This window comes from Pinus tabuliformis, chromosome X, assembly GCF_031772625.1.
Source record: "Pinus tabuliformis cultivar Carrire ecotype Pingquan chromosome X, CPIR1, whole genome shotgun sequence".
NCBI classification, from domain to species: Eukaryota; Viridiplantae; Streptophyta; class Pinopsida; order Pinales; family Pinaceae; genus Pinus; species Pinus tabuliformis.
Genome location: NC_142308.1, coordinates 1,374,582,754 through 1,374,605,001, shown reverse-complemented (window position 1 = coordinate 1,374,605,001; position 22,248 = coordinate 1,374,582,754). Strand labels below are relative to the sequence as shown.

General features: G+C 40.9%; 1 protein-coding gene across 1 annotated transcript; it reads right to left on the bottom strand.

The window, feature by feature from the left end:
- Positions 1–18,934: 18,934 nt before the first annotated feature.
- Positions 18,935–20,269, bottom strand: LOC149145175 (uncharacterized). Its single transcript, XM_089447790.1, has one exon. The coding sequence runs from the start codon at positions 20,101–20,103 to the stop codon at positions 19,336–19,338; it is 768 nt and encodes a 255-aa protein (XP_089303916.1). The 5' UTR covers positions 20,104–20,269; the 3' UTR covers positions 18,935–19,335.
- Between the last annotated feature and the right edge of the window lie 1,979 nt (positions 20,270–22,248).

The window sequence follows — 22,248 nt, the reverse complement described above, 5'->3', positions numbered from 1 at the left end:
TCCACCTACCCATTTTTCCTTCACCGTCTCCTTGCAAAAGGATGTCCTTGACCGCTGTCATTGGGACAATCGCTATGATTTCTGATTGTAGCACATACATTCGAAATGCCTTCAAAGCCTTTACTAGTGCATAGGCTTGTTTCTCCAAGATGTTATATTTTAGCTTAGCATCCCTCAAGACTTGGTTGAATAAGGCGATGGGTTGTTCATAGCCATCTTAATTCTTTTGTAGCAGAACTGCGGCAATATTATGCGGAGAAGCAAAAGAGAAGACATAGAAAGGTGTTGAGTAGTCAGGGCTGACTAGTATCGGTGCTTCAACCAATGCTTCTTTAATTCTAGTAAAAGAATCTCGGGGGGCAAGGATCCACTTGACTTCATTTTCCTTTTTTAGCATATCTATAATACCCTTCACTATTTCTGCATAGTTGGGTATGAACCTCCTCAAGAAATTGATTCTCCCCAAAAAGGCTTGGACCTCTTTCTTATTTCTGGGTAGAGGAATATGATTGATAGCTTTGACTTGCTTAGGATCGATTTTCACTCCTTCTTGCGCTACTATGTGTCCTAGTAGCTTCCCCTCACTTAGGGCGAACTGAGATTTCTTGGGATTCAAAGAAAGACCATACCTCCTGCATTTCTCAAAGGTGAGCTTCAAGTGGAGGATGTGTTCTTCATTAGTCTTAGAGAAGACTGTGATATCATCCAAATATACCACTACGAACTTGTCTTGCTCCCCTACAAAAGATATATCCATAGCTCTCTGAAACGTGGCCCCTGCATTAATAAGACCGAAAGGCATGCGAGCATACATGAAAGTTCCCCAAGGGGTGGTGAAAGAAGTCATCTTCTTATCATCATGATGGACCACCACTTGGTTGTAACTAGAGAACCCATCCATCATGGAAATTCTGACTGACTCAACCACCTTGTGCAATATGTAATCCATCTTAGGTAGCTGGTAGTTGTCTTTCAATGATGCCTTGTTAAGGTTCCGAAAATCTACGCATAGCCTTATTCCTCCATTCTTTTTTATGACTGGGACTAAGTTGGCCACCCACTCTGAGTACCTTAAAGGCGCTATGATTTTAGCCTGTAGAATTTTCCTCACTTCTTTTTCAATGGAGGGGAGTAAGAGTGGATTAATCTGCCTGCATGGTTTTATTCAACTCTTTAAAGGAATCTTATGTTGTATGATGTTAGTATCAAATGATTTTAATTCCTCATAAGACCAAGAGAAAACATCCTTATAGGTTTTGAAGAGATTTAAATAACTTTCTTTATATTGTGAGGGGATTCCTTTTGATAGTCTAACCATCTCGGGTTCATCCTCTGAGTCGATATTGCAATCTTTTACTTGTTCGTCCATCTCCGGAGCCATTGGTTTGGAGGCTACATCATCCTTTTTAAATAATATTTCCAGTGGGGCTAGCCCATGAGGAATGACATTCCCTTTCAGTTGTAGAATTTTATGGCCAACCATTATGTCTTCCCATGAAGTGGGTTCTTGATCTGCCTATTTTTTCCTCTTCTTGATCAATGGTTGAGTTAGCGAAATCCCCAACTACTTCCATAAATCATTTGATCTGCTCATCGTCCTCAAATGTCTACCAATGCTTGACATTATTAGGTATAAAGGATTTGTATTTGACCTCACTCCATACCTCATAAGCGGATTTTGGGGGGGTTTGAAATTTCTTGCTGCTACAGCAAGGGAATCAGCCATTATGTTTCCTTATTTGGGCATAGATTGGATATTAAAAGCCAAGAAGAAGTTATCAATCAAATCCCATACTTCATTCCAGTAATTCCTTAATCTGGGATGTTTAGCCTCGCATTGGTTTCTGATCTGCTTTACAATCAACTCAGAGTCTCCATGCACAATTAAGCATTCAATATTCATATTCCTTGTTGTTTGTAGCCCAAGGAGCAATGCTTCATACTCTACCACGTTGTTGGTTGCCTCAAACTCCAGCTTGAATGAGAGGGGTATCAAGTTGCCCTCAGGAGATACCAACAATACTCCTGCTCCATTTCCCTCTTTGGAATTTGCTCCGTCAAAGTATAATTTCCACACTTTGTTTTCATCTGCCTGTTGGTGTTCTAACTGCATCATTAGGCATATTGGTGTTTCTTCTAAGAAGGAATCATCTTCTTCTAGGAACAGGTAGGAGAGGTCACTTTCGTTTCCATACACTAGAGAATTTTTAGAACCTTCAGTTGGGATCATAGTTTTAACAAATCTGGACTCTCAGTACAACCTCCTTTCTTCGCCTCCAAGAGTGGGAATAGTGGCATAAGTTAGATCTAATTTGATAGAGCCCACCTTGGAACCCCAAGACCTAGACAAGAGCATGCTGAATCGAGGTGGAATATCTGCCACTACGATGTCCATCACTAAGCTCTTTACATGGATCTGGGCCAAATTTACCACCAGACCTTTTATCATTCCCAAGCATTTGACCCTATTAGAGTCAAAGGAGTATAGGTCCTTGTAGGGCCTAGTGATCTACAAGCCAAGTCGTTCCATGCAGCTAAGGGCATGAGGTTATGCGAGACTCCGAAGTCCAACATGCACTTATGAAATAAGAGGTCATGAATTACCAGGGTCACATAGAAGGGTGCAATGGAAGGATCAATTTCTTCAACATGAGGCCCAAAAACAACCATTGGTCTTTCTTCTTGAAGGTTTAAACAGTGATGGGTTGGTATTGAGGTGGATGGAAGCATGAACTAAGAGACTTGGGCTTTATAAGTGGGCTTCTTTAGAAGTTCAATTAGAGGAAAATGGATCTTTACCTTTTCGAGTTCCTTCTGAAGATTGAATGCAGGTTGGCTTTTTTCTACACCTCCTAGGTCTACTTATCTTTCCTTATCGCTAGTAGTTTTTATCAAAACAAGTGCCTTCTCTTTTGTGTGTACCTCAGAGCTATTGAATTCCTTATTTGAGGGGAATTTTACCTCAGATGAGTCAGGATTCGACTTACATTTCCCTTTATCTGACACTGGGGGAATATCTTGGGGAGTAGTTCCCTCTTGTTGTTCTAGCTCCCTCTACCTCTTTCTTGAAGATATTAGATCATACCTTCGGTGTAGTTGTGCTTGCATGAAATCCGAAAACTATTTACAATAATCACCTATTTCCTCCTCATTTGTTGTTGCTTCTCTATCCTGACTTATCTCCTGGTGAGCCATTTTTTCATGTTCTTCTTTGGAGAAATAGGAATACAAGTTTCCCTGCATCTCATGCATGTCTGATGGTTGTTCATCAGGATCATCTTCTAAATATAGAGGAGGTATATGATCAAGTTAGTCCTTTCTTTCCCTTTGAAGAATCTGCAATGGTGGCCTTCTGTACTGTGGGTTATAACCTCGGTCGTTAACTTGAGCATTCGATTTCAGGAGACTCTTATTCTCCAACTCAAGTTTCACCACCTTATGTGAGTACACTCTTGATGAGTTTATCCATTTCTTCCCACTTTAGATCTGGCGATTCTTTAGCTTGACCAAAGGAGGATGTTTCTTCTTTCCCCCTTTTCTTCTCAGAGGTTCATCCCTACCTCTTAACTTCCATGTCGAGGTGAAATTTTCTTCTACCTCGAGAGTATCAACTAGGAGTTGATCCAAAGTGCAAGACTTCCTTTCTCTTAGGGTAAAACCAAAGTCAGATTCAAAGGTTCCCACAAAAACTACGCGAGAGGCATCTTGAGGAGGCTTTATCTCACCAAGCAGGTTATTATATTGCTTATTGAACCTTTTTATGAATTATAAAATATCGTCTTCTGACTTCTTCCTTATAGCATTGGACTCTGTGATGACATACTCATGATTTCTCTTTTCACCCCACTTTTGTGTGAAAGAGTTTTCAAGTCCCTCCCAGGTTGTGATGGAGGCATTAGGTAGGGCTTTAAACCATTTTCTGGCTTCTCCATCAAGGGATTGTACAAAAAGTCTCAGGACCACATCCAATTGTTCTACATTTAGATTCTCAGCAAAAGCACAAAAGGTTTCAATGTGTCTCAGTGCAGTGTTTTCATCCTCTCCATTGAACCTAGGCAAAAGATTTAGGTAGTCCTGAAGCATAGCACTTAGAAGTGGAGGTAAATCAAGAGGGGCATATTTATTCAGTAAGAAACCTGGAACAACCATCTAAATTAATGGAGGGGGGTTGAGATTTGCCAGAGGAGCTTGGGCCAAAACCATAGTGGTTGGAGTGGTTAGACTGAGAGCAGGGTATGTAAGGATATTAGGAGTAAATTCTGAACAGTGAATGACAGCGGATTGGGCGTTGGGTGAGGAGGCTTCAAAGAATGATGAGACAGTAGAATATGTAGTAGCAGTTTTCTCCTTTCAGACTCTCTTGAAAATTAATTTCTTTAGGTCATATACATATGGGGTCTTCTACTGAGAGGTATTTGAGTGAGTGTGAGGCTCTTTAAAATTCAGGATGATAAATGATAATGGGATTTGTGGAGTCGCCAAGGTGATGAGGATGCAATCAGAACTTCTTTTCTCACCTACACAAAGAGTGTTTAACTTGTCGTATCCCAGGGGGAAAATCCTTAAATACGTTCCCCAGCAACAGCGCCAGAAGATGTTGTTGCTTCTAGAGATAACCTCAGATTGCTTACAAGACCAGTTCCAAGGACATCTAGATTTTGTGTGTCTCATATGATTCTCGGGAAACTGGAGACATCACATATATATATATATATATATATATATATATATATATATATATATATATATATATATATATATATAGATAGAGAGAGAGAGAGAGAGAGATATATTCAAAATATATAATAAACAGCATGGGTTGGTTCATTCATTTAAAGGCGTAAGCCATGTATTTTTGGTACTTCTTCACATATACAACTCACATAAATATATGTATAAACTAGTGGAGGCCGAGTAGTTCAAGGACCTACAATTTAATAAGCTTTGGCAGAGCAATGAGAGAGAATAAGGAGATAGAGTAACTCATCACATAGAGCTTGAAGCCCCAGGAATTCTACACTTATCGCATAGAGCTTGAAACCTCCAGAATTATACACTTATCTGAGTTAAAGGTAGACATAATGGATGAAAGAGGATCGGTGCAATGATTCATGGAGCACAATTTTAAAGATATAATACTAAATATCCATACATACACATGAATTAACGAGTCAATACAAATGAATCTGTAAGAACATATGAAACATTTCTAGCAGCTATGATTACATGAATTCAGAGAGGAAACATGAACATAATGGAATTTAACAGAGGGATAACATATTGTAGTACTCGAAAGAGGAATCACCACCATTTCTTTAATATTCTGAAAGATGCATATCATAAAGTCATACAGTTTTGAAAATAACATGTAGCTCTTTCTTTAGGATTTTGAACCTATGTGAAGTGTTTCTTCCCACTATTTATCCAGAGAGGGGAGCATTAAACAGTAATTACAACAAAATATCTTCAGCCAAGCGTCAGTTGTCAGATCAACTAGCTGTCTTAGTCTAGGATGATTCTGTGTCCCAAAAATGACTACACAAGATTAATTGCTTCATTAAATGGTGACACATTACACGATAACAAAACAAGTCAACAATCAGATGAAAACGCCAAGAAAATATCTCCACGCCCATCCATGGGATCGTCTTTGCTTCAGGATGTTGCTTTCCCACGGTTTGGCCACATGTGTCACTCAATCGTTTCTCGTCGCTTCTGCCTTTACTGCTCGGATTGTGCGTTCTTCAAAACTGGGAGCAGTCAATTATCAGCTTAATGCCACAGTACAAAAGCAAACAACGCCTGGGTGGTACTTCGTCTTCCTTCTGCATGGAACACCATGCTAGATCATCAAGTCCTCCCAAGATTCCATGTATTCATTTACTCTGTATTCTATTTGATGACCGTGTTGCTAGATATACGCCAAAAAATACCCTCACCATCCCACTAAGCGGAAGCGAAATAGACGTTTTAATGTTTGTTGATATGGGTCGTTGCTTCAGTCGATTCAATCTGGGCCGTTGATCTGGGCCTGTTGGTATCGCAATCACAATACATGGGAAGGCCTGTTTACCATATTTCATAGTGTTTGTCGATTGTTCGGACGTGAAACTTCAATAAAGCATGATACATAAAATATCGCATCCAGAACCAAGACTTGTATATTGCCATCAGAAAGGGAAAAGGGGCTTTAACATTGATTTATGGTGATTTCCGATGTTCTAGACATGATAGTTTATAGAATGTATCACATAAAATATCGCATCCGGGAGGGTTCTCACACATCGCAATCGCAAGTTGGAAGGGACTTTAGCGGAGGAGGGACTTTGACTTGTGCGATCCTTGATTTTGATATTGCAATCACAGGAGAAGGAATTATCGCAATCGGCGAAAAAGACTTTATCGCAATTGGCAAGCAGAGGAAATATCACAATCAACGAGACTGAGGAGGGACTTGCGATATGATAATCGGTGGGGAACTTTGCAATATGCGATATCAGCAAAGGAGAGATTTTATTGCAATCAGCGAGAAGGAGTGGTGACAAGACTTGGATATGGAAATTGGCAGGGAACTTTGTGATATGTGATATAACAATCGAAAAAAAGTTAAAAAGGGAGACAAGCGGATATGTATCACAAAAAGGGAAGGGGCCGATAACGATTATGGTTTGTGGGTCCCGATGCTTAAAAAGGGTTTCGATATGATTTCTAAATGTTTTAAAACATTTCAAAGGTGAATGGGAAACATGGCTAGAGTTGGATATACAAAGGGATTTCAGCTAGAGTTAAAAATGGGTCACTACGGCTAGAGTTTAAAAAACAAAGGAAAAAATGAGGTTTGTGAGAGAAATAGTTTTTAGAGAATACGAAAATTTCTCCAAAACAATTTAAACTGGACCTGTTCTTCCTCCTTTGATCTCCAATTTGGAAAGCACAAAGCAACCTATTTAAGCAACAACTGATAGATGCGATTAATCAAACTAAAAATTATTTTTAGGGGTTATCATGGATAGCATATGGCTTGGAGGCTAGCTCCAAACATCTTTGTTCTTTTGCCCTCTTTATACAACTGAAACTCTCTTTTAAGAAGGTGACAACAAAATGTGCAAGGTAATCTTGCAGACACAGGTCTAATTCAGGATGTATGGAGAACATATAGTGATTGCATGCAAAGACCCAAGACGTGGTACGAGTTCGTACCAACAGTTGTCAAGACTTTGCCACAACCGATATGATTATGGGATCTAGGGATTCCGTTGGATGATTGGTCACTCTATTTTGTGACGAGCAGGATCAAGGAAGAGAGTGACCCAACTCACTCTTGGTTTGAAATATGGGGGAGCACTGAGGCCTTCATCACATGGCAAGGAAAGTGTTCCTTGTTATTGCTCCGAACCAATATTGGCAGTAGATGGCTAGACATTGATATCATAGAGATGTTAGGGCAAGATGAGCTTGGCCTTCACAGATTTTTCGCCATCAGGTTCCAGGAGAGGAGGATACAGTATCCACACGATGGGAAGTATGTCATAATCAGAGTGGTGCAAATCCAACATGGTGGCACCCTTCTGATACTGGCATGGGATCTGGGCATCACAAGATTTCACGATTCAGCTACCCTTATGGGTGATCTAGTTCCTACAGGGGGAGATCATTTAGATCTTCCATTGGGTTTTAGTGGTTTTCTATTAGCGTGGGGGACTTCACCAGCATGGCAGGTTGGTCAGTAGGAGGATACTAGGGGAAGTTCGTGCAGGAGAGACTTCATCCCCACAGGGATTATGTTGTGTCTTCAGGAGTTTATTCTTGGAGATGAGGTGGACTACTCAATAGGGAAGCTTCATAGGTAGCTAGAGGTAGTCCTACATTATCATGATGCTCTACTTATTGATAGTATGCAGAGGGTTTCGGGTACATGTATCTGGTTGGACAAGGAATGGAGTAGGGTGTGCTTCACATTGATTAGGATGGCTTGGGATCCTAGTATCAAGAGATTCCTTCATGTCAGGACAATGCTGAGATTGGGGATGAATCAGTGGTACATTTGGGACCTTGGTATTGTTGGTGGTTACAGTGGTGATCAATAGTCATAGATGGCACTTGTTCAGGGATTGCTTGAAGACAAACAATTTTTGGCAGGGAGGATTGTAATGTCCCCAATTAATAATTTTGCTAAGGGAAATTCTCAATTTTGCAATTTTGGCAAATGATAAATATTTTTAGATAAACAAAATTAAGAGAAATAAGTTGTTTAGGTATTAAGTAAATTTTGGAGAAAAGGTAATGGTTGGGACTTAGGAAAAGAAGAAAAATTAAAATGAACACAAGTTGTGGAGGTTACCAAAAAGGGACATAAAACCATGGGAAGAATAGTACCATGGTATCAAAGCACAGTGTGAGAAAAATCTAAACATGGTATGAGGAACGAAAAGAAACAATAAAAGGAAGGTTAGAGCATCATTTTGGTCATTCTATTTGGCATTTCATTTCATAATTGGAGAGTTTGCTTGAGCTGCTTAGCCAAGTCAACCATTGTCGTTTAGCACAAGGAATTTCCAAGTGGAATTCCACCCTCATTTTGGAGAATTTCGAGTGTCTCCCTAGTGAAGTAATTTGGGGAGTCCAATTCAGGATTTCCACAGAGCTTTATTGCAGGTATTCACTTAGTTTGTCACTCCTTGGGCGTAGAGGCAGTTGAAGTTCTTGATTGGAGGATCAACTATGGTGGGTTAGAGTTTTGACTATTTTTCAAGGGTTGAGCAATGTTGTTTTGCTGGGTGTTGGAGTTGGTTTTTGCCGGGAGTTTGAGGAAGGAATTTTGTTGGAATTTGGAGGAGTTTCCCTTCGGGGAAATTGTGCATTCTTGCAATTGTTCAATTTCTGTAGCTCACTAGCAAGTTGTGAAGGGCTACACCTTAATTTTGGGGTTTTAGCAACTGGTGGATTCAACTTGAGAAGTTAAAAGGTTGATTCGTTGCTAACGGGTTCTCACATAGAGAGGGGTTGACTATGATGAGACATTCACACCTGTAGCTAGGTATTCCTCCATTAGGGCAATGAATTCAATCGCTGCAGAGATGGGATGGAAGATCCATCAAACGGAATTCAAGATGTCATTTCTCAATGGTGTGATTGAGGAGGAGGTCTATATATAGAAACTAAAGGGATTTGAGGAGCTTGGGAAGGGATTCCCACGTATATAGGTTAAAAAGAGCACCGTACAGACTCAAGCAATCACCACACGCATTGTATTCCAAGATAGACAACTATCTATTGGAGATGGGATTCACCAAGAGTGATGCTAACTCAAACCTATACTATATCGGTTAGAGGAGAGCTACCCATTCTTGTGTTATATGTAGATGACTTGTTTCTTACAAGTTCAAAGAAGTTCATTGCAGATTGCAAGAGCGATCTTACTTTGGAGTTTGAGATGAAGGATATGGGGTTGATGCACAACTTTTTGGGGCTAGATGTGTGGCAGAAAGATGAACATATCTTCCTTGGATAGGGGAAGTATGCTGTGGAGATTTTGAAGCAATTAAGGATGCATAATTACAAGCCTATGACTACACCAATGGTGACCAGTTGGAAGAAAATTGATGCTTCTAAATTAGAGGCAGTGGACCCCAATTTCTACATGCAGTTGATTGGCTCTCTTATATACCTGGTTGACTCTAGACAGAATATACATTTTGTAGTCAATACACTCAGTCAATTTATGAGCTAAAGCAAGTGCATTGGGGCGTTGTGAAACACATACTCATGTATCTATGTGGTTCAATGGAGTATGGGTTGAGTTAGGTCCAAGGAGATGGAGTAAAACTAGTGGTTTATTCAGATGCTCACTAGGCAGGCAGTGTAGTTGACATGTACTTCAGGATGTTGTTTTAGCATGGGGTATGGAGTTGTTTCTTGGTTCAATCGGAAACAAAAGTAAATTGCATTAATCTTTGTTGAGGTTGAGTACATGGTAACAAGTTTGGTATCATGTGAGGCGATTTGGCTTTAGAAGTTACTCATGGGTTGTTTGGCTAGGGGTTGGAGTTGACCATGATACAATGTGACAATTAAATCTAAATCAAGCTCTCGAAAAATCTAGTGTTTCATGACAAGTTAAAAAATATAGAGATTAAGTATCAATTCATCCAATATTGTGTATAGAAAGGCAAGGTGAAGTTGCAATATGTACCTTTTTTTTTTCAGCATGAAAAAAAGCAGTATATTTATATTATGTGGTCCAATATTCAAACAAAATACAAATATTGTATGTTAGATATATCTACCTATTAGATCCAAATTAACAGCACCATGAGCCTAAAATAACGTATGTGGGAACAACAAAAACATAATAAGACGAATAGGATGGGAAACAAAATAGATACCAGACTAGGCGGCCCAGAAAAGATGATTATGCACCGGGCAACTGAAAATCATGAATCTGGAAGGAGATGTTGTCCAAAATAACCTGCATCCTCCATACTCCTTGAGGCGCGGAAAGCCCCAGTTTTGACAAAGCATCAGCTTTTCTATTCTTTTCCCGGCCAATGTGATAGATTGAGAAGTCCTTCCTGTTATTCCACAGTTTCTCGATCCTGCTCAACCAGCCGGATATGTGGATATTTTTAATGTTGTTTCTGGACTGAACATGGTCAATGGTGACCTTGGAGTCTCCGTAGATATGGAGGTTTTGGATACCCAGGAAGTCGGAGAAATAGATGAGACCAGCGAGAGCCATAATTTCAACTTTGCTATTGCTTCCGAGACCTTCGTTCCAATATAATTCAATAGCTTGGTCTTCTTGAGTAATAATATATACACTGCAGGCGCATATGTTGTTCTGGGCAGCGCCATCGAAATATGCGCAGGGATATCCACAGACAGCGTTTGCCTGATGATTCATTCCTTGGACGTCCTTGGGTCTCTGATGGCAATCAAGGGATCGGTCAAGGGCTCCATATAAACAAAGAATAGATTCAAAGACATATGTATATGGTTCCCTTTTTTGTTCGAAGATAATTTGATTACGCCATTTCTAGATGGTCCAGATGGTAATTAATAATATCGGCCTCCACGAGCAGCTCATGGTGCTCCATTTATAGAAAGTCTCCTGGATGGTGGGAGCGAAGACATTATTGAAACCAAAATTTGAAGTTAAGCGCTGCCAGATTATAAGGGATTGAGGACATTGAAAGAAAATGTGCAAATTGTTTTCATAATCCGATTTACTGAGGGGGCAAATTACAGGGCCACTCCATTGGCGCTTCTGGAGATTCTCCCAGGTGAGATTCTTGTTATAATATACCAGCCAGGCAAAAATAACTATTTTGATCGGACACCCAATTTTCCAGAAAGTGAGCGGAAAGATGTGGTCTGGAGGATGAAATTCCGAGTGAAGTATCTGTTGATAGATTTGTCTTGCAAGTATTTCCGCAGAGCCCCCAAGTCCATTCCATATGATGTAGTCGCTGTCTGTCGAACAGAATAAGCCACGTGTTTGTAAGGCCAAAATGATATCGTTCCATAGTGATGCAAGCACATCAGGCAATCCTATTTCCATGGCAGATTTCCAGACAGGGATCGCACCTTCCCACTTTTTGATAACATTGTACCAGAAGAAATGACCTCTCCTGCGTAAAATATTTAGAAGTCGTGGGGGGATATGGATCAGTTCACCCATACCAGCAAAATCATCGATGCCTATAATGATCGAGGCCCCTGTTTGAAATTTCCAAATCAAATTTTCCTTGAAAAAAGATTCCAATTTTTTAAAGCCCTTCCATATGAACGAGCCATTTGCAGAGCCAATGGATCGTTGTCTGATCCAGTAAGTAATATCACGGCCTTTCATATACTTGGCACGGATAGCATAACTCCAGAAGGAAGACCCCAAAATCGCCTTGCACATTGATTTGCAAAGGAGCGCTCTTCGAAATGTGTGAAGATCCAATATGCCCCAGCCTCCCATATATTTTGGCCGAGTCAGCTTTGGGAGTTTGCAGATATGGAATTTGTGTTTCTCCTTCTGACCGCCCCAAATGAAACATGCTATCATTCTGTTTAATTTGTTAATGATAGATGCAGGGATATAGAACAGGAGAGCCCAGTAAACCATAGATTGTACCAATACGGCTTGGGTGAGGATGGCACGCCCACCCATCGATAAGCTTCTGAATTCCCATGAAGATATTTTGTGGTAAATTCGATCCAGTATCCATGCCCAGTCCGCCACTTTATAGCTCACAGGTTTCAAATAAAAGCCAAGATATTTGAGGCCCTCTTTAATAGGAAGAGCTTTGATGCGAAAAAATTTAGAAATATAAGCAACAATATCACAACTAACATCAGTGACATGAAACGAGGACTTGATGTCATTGATGATCAGGCCGGTGGCCTTTTGAAAACACCCCAATATGTTAAAGATGCATAACCATGATTCTCTGCACAGGAGGGCCGACAAAAGAATGTCGTCGACGAAGAGGGAATGTGACAAGTAAATACCCCTGCATATGGGGAGAGGTTTGATTTTTCCCTGTTGAGCAGCATTCTTGATATGCAAACTCAATGATTCCATAACCAATATGAAGATGAGCGGTGACAGGGAGCAGCGTTGTCGTAAACCCCTGGCCGCCTTGAAAAAGGGGGTAGGTACGCCGTTGATAACGACAGTGAAATTTATATCCACCACAAAAGCCATGATCCACCAAGAGCACCTGACATCCAAACCAATCCTAGACATAAGGCATCTAATGAAGCCCCAGCTCACACAATCGTATGCTTTTTTAAGGTCGATTTTCAGGAGGGCCGCATGGATATTTCGACTATGTATTATATGAAGGCATTCTTGCGTGAGGGCCACAACGTCAGAGACATTTTTGTCTTTAAGAAACCCATGCTTCTCGGTGGACAGATGAAGAGATAGGGTGTTCCTGATGCGGAGAGCAATAGTCTTAGAAATGATCTTGTATAAAACGTTGCATAGAGAGATGGGTCGATAGTCTGAGAATGTAGAAGAGGTCTTCTTTTTAGGGATGAGGGCAATGTATGTAGAGGAGATCTTCTGGTGTATGATGCCCTGTGTTCTGGACTCCTCAACCAACTTGAGGATGTCGTCCTTGAATAATTCAAAAAAATGAATGAAGAAATCGATGGTCCAACCATCCGGCCCGGGGCATCTGTCCTTCTGGAAAGTTTTCATCGTAGCTAATAACTCTTCCTCCGAAACTGCAGCAAAGAGGGCACTGTTCAGATCTTCATCAAACATGATGGGATAAGGGTCTAATCCCCATAATATATCCGCAAAATCGCAGGCCGAATCTTCACTGTATGCCTTCTTGAAGTATTTGACAGCCTCTTTAGAAATAACATCTTGAGTGCAGTGAGAATTCCCATGCTCGTCCTTGATCTCCCATATGGCGTTGATCTCCCTTCTCTTGTTTGCATACCTGTGGAAAAACTTGGTGTTATGGTCACCCTCCCTGAGCCATAAAGCCCGACTTTTGAGCCTCCAAGAAAGCTCTTCTTCTTTTAAAATCTTCTGTTTTTTTTCTCCAGAATCTAGATCCTATCCCTGATGTGAGACGGCAAACAAGGATTTTAAAAAAGAAGAGATAAGCGTTTTAATTATATGCAAATAATTTTTATCTCTTTTTTATTGGAGGCAGCCTTCTTTCTTTTCCATTTTTTAACCTCCAATCAGAGGGATTGTAGGCGCTCGATAAAATGACTAGGAGCGTCCATCACCTGCGAATGAGATTGCTTCCAGAAATCCTTAATAAAGTTATTGAACTTTTCGTCATCCAACCAAGTACGGTTAAACTTGCAGGGGTAACCGAATCTGCAACTGGATTTTTTCCATTGAAAGTTAATGGGTTTGTGATCAGATATATAGGACGGGATGATGTTCATAGATGGAGGCCCATATTTTCCAATCAATCGTTCATGGAAAATAAATCTGTCAATTCTCTTCGCCAGATAGGAGTTGTTTGATTGGCCATTGTCCCAGGTAGGTCCCTGTTCAACCGGCAGGACATCAATGAAGTCATATTGAAAAAAAGATTCCCTGATGAATCTCCCTATTGGATCATGCTTCCTGTCGTTTCCCCAGATTTCTTCATTACAAAATGTGCAGTTAAAGTCTCCGCCAATAATTAAAGAGTCAATGTCAAGGAGCTTAGATGAAAACAATTGATTCCAGAAAGGGAATCGATTTTTATATGGAGCATATAAATTTAAAATATGGAAGGGGTCTGGGGAACCCCGGAGATGTGCCAGAACAAGTATGCCTGCAAAGCACTGGAATGCGACAGCAGAGATCCACTTTGGGTCCCACAAGACAGCGAGTCCCCCAGACATACCTTCAGCATTAGAAGCGACCATATGCCAATTCGGCGTCATTCGCCTGAAATATAAGATGGTTTGAGCGCTGTCATGCATGGTTTCCTGAATGAGGAGCATTTTAGAGTTCGAAGAGACAAAAAGTTGTTTAAGGGCCAGAAATTTGTGCTCAACACCAAGGCCCCGAATGTTCATGGACAAGATGTCAATCATTTGGGGCCGTCGAGAGGCCGACAAGCTCTAAGAGGCCTATTTTCAGAAAAGACGTCGACAGCAACTTCAGTCACAGGAATGTCAATCAGTGTAGGATCTCGGATTGACGAGTCCCGCCTTCCTTTTCTACCTCGAAAGTGCCTGCTGCCGCGGTTCTCCTTCCGGCGGACTGTAATGTTCCCCGCAGATAATGGGCTAATGTGGGGCGAGGGGGAATGTGAAGGTCGATGGACAGTATGAGGCTGGAGATTAAGTGAAGCCTTTTGTAGGAGGAGATCGATGTCTCAGTCGAATGAATTATGTGGAGAGGCCTGGGGAGAAGGTGGAGGTGAAACCGGGATAATAGGCCCTTTTCCTTTACGGTCACCCAGTTCAGGGATGTAAGGAGAGGGGGCAGAGAAGCGTGGAAGTGGTCTAATCTCAGAAAATCGCCCATGTGAGGGGATGGGCGAGGGTTCCAGGATAGGAAGAGGGCGGGGGGGGGCGAATGGGGAGAAGAAGAAATGTATATGGTGGAGGCAGCCGCGGAGTCAATACCGGAGGGTTTAGAAGTAGTGGGAGGAGGTGGAATGTCAAGGTCCAAATCTGGTTCGGGAGGCGGCGACGAATAGAATGTGCACGAAGTATTGCCCGGAGGGTCGATGAAGGGCAAAGAAGGTGACTTGGAAACAGTAGAAGATCTCGGATGTTCTGCCGACAGATTCGAGGACCGGATGGGAGGGTCCACGGAGACCGAACGGGATAGAGGGAGGCTAGTAGAACGATCGAGGGCCCTGCCCATCAGGGGAGGAGAAACGACTTCAGAATTATTAGGAGCCCGAAAATTCTCTGGAGGGAGAGGCCAATCAAAAGCCGCCGAAACTCTATCATGTGCAGGAGAGGAGATATAAACAGCCTTCTTCTTCATTTTTCCGCTCGGCCACCGAGGACAATTTGAGGAGAGGTGTCTAGTTTTGTGACATATGGAACACCTGAAAGGCATGCCCCAATAGTCAAGGCACTGCTGAAATTTTGACAGCTCCCAAGTTAGATCAATGGTAGCAGGAAAATCGCCCCTGTATTCTCTTTCAATCAATATCCAGGCCATGCGTTTGTCTCTGGCGCCAATACAGCGGGAGTCTACATATATGAAACGCCCGATAGCATTCCCAATCTTTTCCATTGATTCCTTAGTCCACAATTCCAGAGGCAGTCCAGGCAATTTAAGCTAGATGTAATTATTCTGTGGCGTGCATCTGAGCGGGTTGAAACCAATGAACCATCTGTGCAGAGCTAAGAAACTCCTCTCATGTACCCAGGGTCTCGAATAGATGGCACCCAAGTCACGGGGCCAGAGAAAGTGAAAACTATACCAGTTGTTCATGAGACGAACAATGGTGGGGGAGTAACCCAGAAGAGGAGTCCATCTTTCCAAAATCCATGAACGGATTTGCGAATCTTCCATAGATGGGAAGTACCATCTCCCAACCAGTGCCCTGCACTGCAAACTAACAATTATGTCTTTTAATTTTGGACCATCCAAGATTAAGGCCAATGGAGGAGGGGAGGTCTTAACAGGTCGATGACGTTGGTGGGGCCGTTGGATAGGCAATGCTTCTTCGCCCAGAGGCAAATGTGTCGTAGATGGAAGAATGATGTCAGCCTCCAACGAACCCATCCAGTCGGACCGAGGAGTTGATCTAGCATGAGATGTTTTGGCCTCTATAGTAGCACGAACCATGGTTGGCTCCGCAGATGGGTCAGAGGGAAGCTCCATGAAGGTAAAGGATAGATTCCCAAAAAAGAAATCAATGTGAGGATCCCAAAAGGATGCGCAAGTAGGAGAATGGTCTCATGTCATAATGGTATGGGACGATATAGGAGAAAAAAATCTACAACAAGATCGATGGAGATATCCAGAAATCTTTAAAAAATACTAAATTAAGGACCAAATGAAGGAGAAGAGGGAAAGCGGGATAGGAGAATTGAATGCCCATATACGCGGATCATCACATCTGTCAGGGAAATAGGATACGAAAGATCGTCCAGTTTAATGGAGGATGTAAATGAGCCTATGGTTAGAAAAACAAGGCCAAGACAGATCGCCCGGAAAATTCAAAAAAGACCGGAATCTGACGTCGGAAAAACCAGAGGGACTCCGATTCTCAGTAGGAGTTCTCAGGGTAGACCGCACAGTAGCAGCATGTTCAAAGATACACCAGCCTGTTCCAATTTAGATGTGGATATCAGATAACGGAAAGGATATGTCTGAGGCGCGGGCGTATCCGAGTGTTGTGCAACGAGTACGCAGAACCCAACCTGACAGAGAAAGCAGACAAAACCATACCCAGAATGGAATATGTTCATGAAGCAAAAAACTTCCCAAAACTAGTTGACCGGTTAATAAAAAGAAAAACCAATGCAGCGCTGGGATCGGTATGGGAGTCGAGGCTATGTGAGAGCACGGTTGATGAAGAAAAAGGCACGCGACTTCCAAGAGATGCCTTATTCAGATAGATGTGGAGTACTGCGGGTCATGGAACGTCAGGGACCGATTCACGAAGGCCTTGATGAAAGATAACTTCATTTCTTTAGGGACAAGTTGGGGGTGGTGTTGAACACCTTCTTCACCAAGAGGTAGTGTTAACAATTGTAGCTTGGAGAAGTGTTTCTACATAAGTTTTATGTCAAGAGATGGGAAGATGCTTAGTAATTACTCATTTTAACGATTTTAGCGAATAGGTTTCACTTTAGAAAAGGACATTAATTTAATTAATTAATGTAAACTTAGGCTAAATGATGACCCATAGTGTTTGGCCTTTTAAGAATTATAAATTATTAGAATGAGTGAGTGAATGAGACATTATTTTTCGAAATCAAAGTGAGAGAGAAGAGGGTTGACTTGGGTGAAAAAGAAAAAGTTGGAGCAATAGAGAAGGAGCCGAGTTTACAGGGGTGAGAGGTTTCTTTGGTACGAGTTTTCGCTGTTCGGAGGGGGGTCGTACCCTAGGCCGAGTGAAAAAGAAAAGAGGTCGAGTCCTGGGTTGTGGAAAGGGGTCGTACGTTGATGTGGAAAGAGGTCGTGCTTCAGACTCTACTAAGCAAAAGTCACTCCAAGCATAAGTGAATGACTGCTTTCTGAAGCTGTTGATTGGTTGTAATATCTTTGGTATTGATGTAATATTTTTCCTAAAAGCTAATAAAACCTTTTTTGCTGGTTTTTCCCCACAGCGAGGTTTTTCAAGGTAAATCGTTGTGTAAAAAATTGAGTGTTTGAATTTCTGTTTTTGGTGTGCATAAATTGTTAGAAGTTCAGCTGTGTTAATTGTGCATATATTTTAAATTTTAAATTTCTACGTTTTCATTAGAAAGATGAGATTAGAGAATTTAAGCTGGTATTCATGAATTGAAAAATTCTCTTCAAAAAGTAGAAGTGGTCAATGAGGTTGGAGGAGGATGCAATGCTATTGTTGATCATCATATTTGAATGCATACAGATTTCATAGACATAACTAATCTGTATAAGTATCTCCAACCCTCAAAATGAGACTTTTATAAGTGTGGTTTTACCAATTAGGATTCCAAATGAGCAAAAAAGGATGTTGGCAGAATTCATGACATGGATGAGCTTTTCAAATCAAGGTTGAAGATCTGGGGAAGCTTTTCATGTACCCAACTACCACAGATCGAAGACTACTGCTCGCTATGGCAGGATTAGGTAGGAAATGACAACCATGGAATAACTGAATACAAATGTTGCTGAATAAGCTCCAAGCTGCTCTTAATATAGATCCTTAATAGAAACTACCAAAAGGCAAAGGTGATGCTTGTCACTATTTTGCTGAGGTAATCTCGCAAAAGTGAGTTCGCTGAATTTCCAGATTTGGTTGGAGGACTGTGAAGTAATTAAATTGGAATGTGCTTTGACATAAACTTGTAAAAGCAATGAATTTCATGCTTCAGAGCAAAAATCTTCAATTATTCATAGAAAACTGTGCTTTCTGCCTACAGATTCTCCCAGGACTATATGCTCATCATTTTCATCTTACGTTGCATTTTCCTAGTATTATAATTAATGCATGATATAATGTCATGTTTAATTGTAGAATTTATTGATTACATTCTCTTACTTTACCTTTTTATCAAAGTTTCCAAATTCTATGATTATTTTAACTTTTTATTAAATTTAGAAAACTGTTGATCCTTAGAAATGAAAATGGTTTACATTGTTTTATCTTTTTATCAAAAATTCCAAATTTTATGATTATTTCAACCAATTATGATTTTTTGTAATTAAATTTAGAAACAAATGTAAATTGTTAAAAAGGGGTGAAAATTGTAATCAAAATGCAGCGGTAGCTGAGGAAATCGGAAATCAATAATTCATCACATGCTTCCCCTAAAATGGTTTGATAATTCATCACATACATCCCCTAAAATGGTTTATAATGGTAATTACTCAAATAATACAGCCAACCCAACCTACCATCCAAGGTATGCTCTCTGTGTGGATTCCCCTTCTGCTGCATCACACAGAAGTATTGAAGTATTGATTAAGGGACTGGAACGATTGGTATCTTTCAATTCAATCTTACTAATTATGACAGAGAGGATGAGTTTTTCGCTAGTTACTTTGTTCATTATCTACGGTGTTAGAATTGCTCCACATCTTGACACAACAAATCTTGGGAGCTTACGCGACCAGTTTCTCCACTTGAAAAATATAGGAAGAACCTTGGTATCGCAGAGAGCGCTTGAAGACCTGCCATTTGACCTCAACAACCGGGGAAACTAGACGCAACCTGCTTAATCCAGACCGAGCAGGCGCCTCAGATCCCTTGTTGCAAATCTATCGATTTCAGCCGACTCTTGACCGGATTTCTTGATCGAGAAACTGGGTAAAGGCAAGGAGCTCGGACTGGGCGAATTCGCAAACGCTGGACCGGCCCATTTCTCCGAAATAAATACCGGAAAATTGGGGGTTTTCATGCTGTTACCTCCCTCTGCGATCTCAGTTTCGAATCCGGGCGGAGTCGCTGCTTCGGATTCCATTGAGAAAACGGATCTTGATTTCATGGTTCGATCCTGGGAAAGAAGTGTCGGATCTTGATGCGTGGATTGGGTGGCGCTTACAAATAAGGGGCCCGTTGTCTTGTCTGCAATTTCCAGCTGACCTGTACTATTACTATTGTTAAGCTTTAATGACTGTCCTCGCTTCAGAATCGTTACTTGCCCCATTGATAGAGGAATTTTAGCCGGGTCTTTCTTCAATGTCGGGTCATCAAAATGGCCAAATTTTCTGTCACCGACTTTATGAATTCTGTTGACGGCCCTCTTGCCCACCTCGGGAAATGATTCTTCCTGGGGTTTGGGCTTCCAGGGCCGGTTCTTCTCAGGGTTTCCACCCTTAACCTTAGATTTCTGAGGAGAAAAACCATGGCCATGACCAGATTTCCTCTTCGATTGCGGATGTTGGGATGATTTCTTGGGATAAAAGAAGCCCAAGAAATCAACAGTCGGATGGCTCTGATAATGAGCCAGAAAATCCCGTGTGGGAAGGACAACAGTCCCCATATCTAGTCAGTTTCTCTAAACCAAACAAAATGAAGGCAAGATCTTACCAGGAGTCGAAAGCTTGATGAATGAAGCGTAGAGAGGGCAAAGAAGCAAAGAAATAGACTTCCTGTTGCCGCGCGTCCCGTCGACCTTCCATGAAACCTCTTGGAAGGCTCAACGTGTCTCTCTCCTTTTATAACAAATAAAAAAATTATGTTTTAGTTTATTTTTTTAATGTTAAGCGGACCTGATCAAAGGCAGTCTAATCAGCGGCGGCCATGACCCAGCTCTTAAATCGTTGATTTATTATATTTTGAGTTGATTTATTATATTTTGAGTAATAATAATTCGCTGTATATTATGATTAATTAGATTAATGAAGGCAAGATAATATTGGTTAGAGCAGTAAAGAAAATGCGAAGGATCATTGACAATTGCTAGTGGCCACGTGTCCATGCTGGCGTGTTCGTAGAGATAACGTGCCGTTTGACTGAGTGGCCCACCACCGTGAGGGCTGACGGCTTCGTCTGGAAAACCGTGAAGACACTTATCTTCGCAGCACTTGGCAAGTGGATTAAAAAGTTATACCGTTGAGAAGTGCAAGTTGTTCATTTTAGGCAAAACCATAAAAGGTCGTTTTCTGACTGACCTTGACTTGTGATCAAGTTAACCTCACCTCGGTTACTTTCGTTTTTTATTCAGGTAGTAAGGAACGGTTCATTGGAAACAGGGGTTAAATTTGACGGGTGACCTTACCCGTCAAGGAATTTTTTTATGACGTTTTTATTTTTAAACTGCTCATCATATGACTTTTAAAATTTATTTGTACAAGTTTCATCTGTGCTCTGTGAACTGGTTTGTTAAGAATAAAATCAAGCATAGCATATTTTTTTAATGGATTATTTATTTATTTTTAAACTGCTTCATACTCATATACTATATCCTAATGGATTATTTATTTTTTAAATAGATTATTTATTTATTTTTAAACTGCTTATTACCGTCCATTTATATCCTAATTCATACTCATATACTATAAAATAATATTGCTGTTAATTTATATCCTAATTCATATGTTATAAAATAAAAATCAAAACCATCAAAAGTAATAACTCGTATTACAAAATAACAAAACAGTCCAAGTCACCAAGGACACTATAACTGTTTTTCTAAATATGTACATAGAGTTCCGATACTACAGAATAACTGAGGGGTATTGAAAGATTTGTTCAGCATACCAAATCCAGCGGAAATGAAACATTTATCCTCCAGAAAATACACAACCGACTAAGTTAAGATGGGCTATAGCAACTGTATTGTCTTGAGCAGGTAATAATAATAACGAGGAGCGATCAGGAAAATATTTTCCCATAAAGCTAGATTAAATCCCATCGTCTAAATTACAAAAAGAAACAAATCAGCTATAACAGAGTAATTGTTATTGTTATTTGTACAGAGAGAGAGGGAGGGATTTCAAAAACCTGGCAACGCTGGCAAATCGGCGATGTATATAAACTGATGACAGAAGCTGAAAACCCAACAGAAATCGCACCAGACACACAACCAGAACTCTATTGGGGACCGGGGTTGATGTTGGTTTTCACTGTGTAGCATCTATGATCTCTGGTGCAAAAGTATAGTTGAACTGTTGACAACTCGGCCCTCGCAGTCGCCGCTCGAGCATACATTCCCATAATTGTATTTTTTAATGAAAATCCAATCACCGATACACCTTGTAAGGCTTGTAACTTGTTACTTAAGTTTCCTGTTTCCATATCTTTCCATATCTTGGACACGCGGTCAGGCCCGCGGGCCGCGGTAGTCTGGTACTTGGTATTTGGTAAGTTTACAGTGGACCAGTGGTAAATGCTCCAGCGATAAATCTGAATGCGAAATGAATGCCATCCGATCACTGTCCTTTATCAGTAAATTCTAAACTTGCAAGTTGCATGTTCATTGTTGGCAGTTGCCCCCGCGGGCCGCCAACTTACAGCCTACAGCGACAGTGACTTCACTATTTATACCGACTTGGTCGGCGTCCGCGTTCCACGTTCAGTGTATGTGACAAGCTTGTGGAAACCGCCGCTTGTTACGGAGGTCCAACTATTTCTCTACCTTCCTACCAATTAAGACGCTGAAAAGATTCTGTTACTGAATAAATGG

What these genes read in the sequence shown, in the direction of transcription:
- LOC149145175 (XM_089447790.1), bottom strand. Translation starts at nt 20,103, where the DNA reads ATGGGGACTGTTGTCCTTCCCACACGGGATTTTCTGGCTCATTATCAG.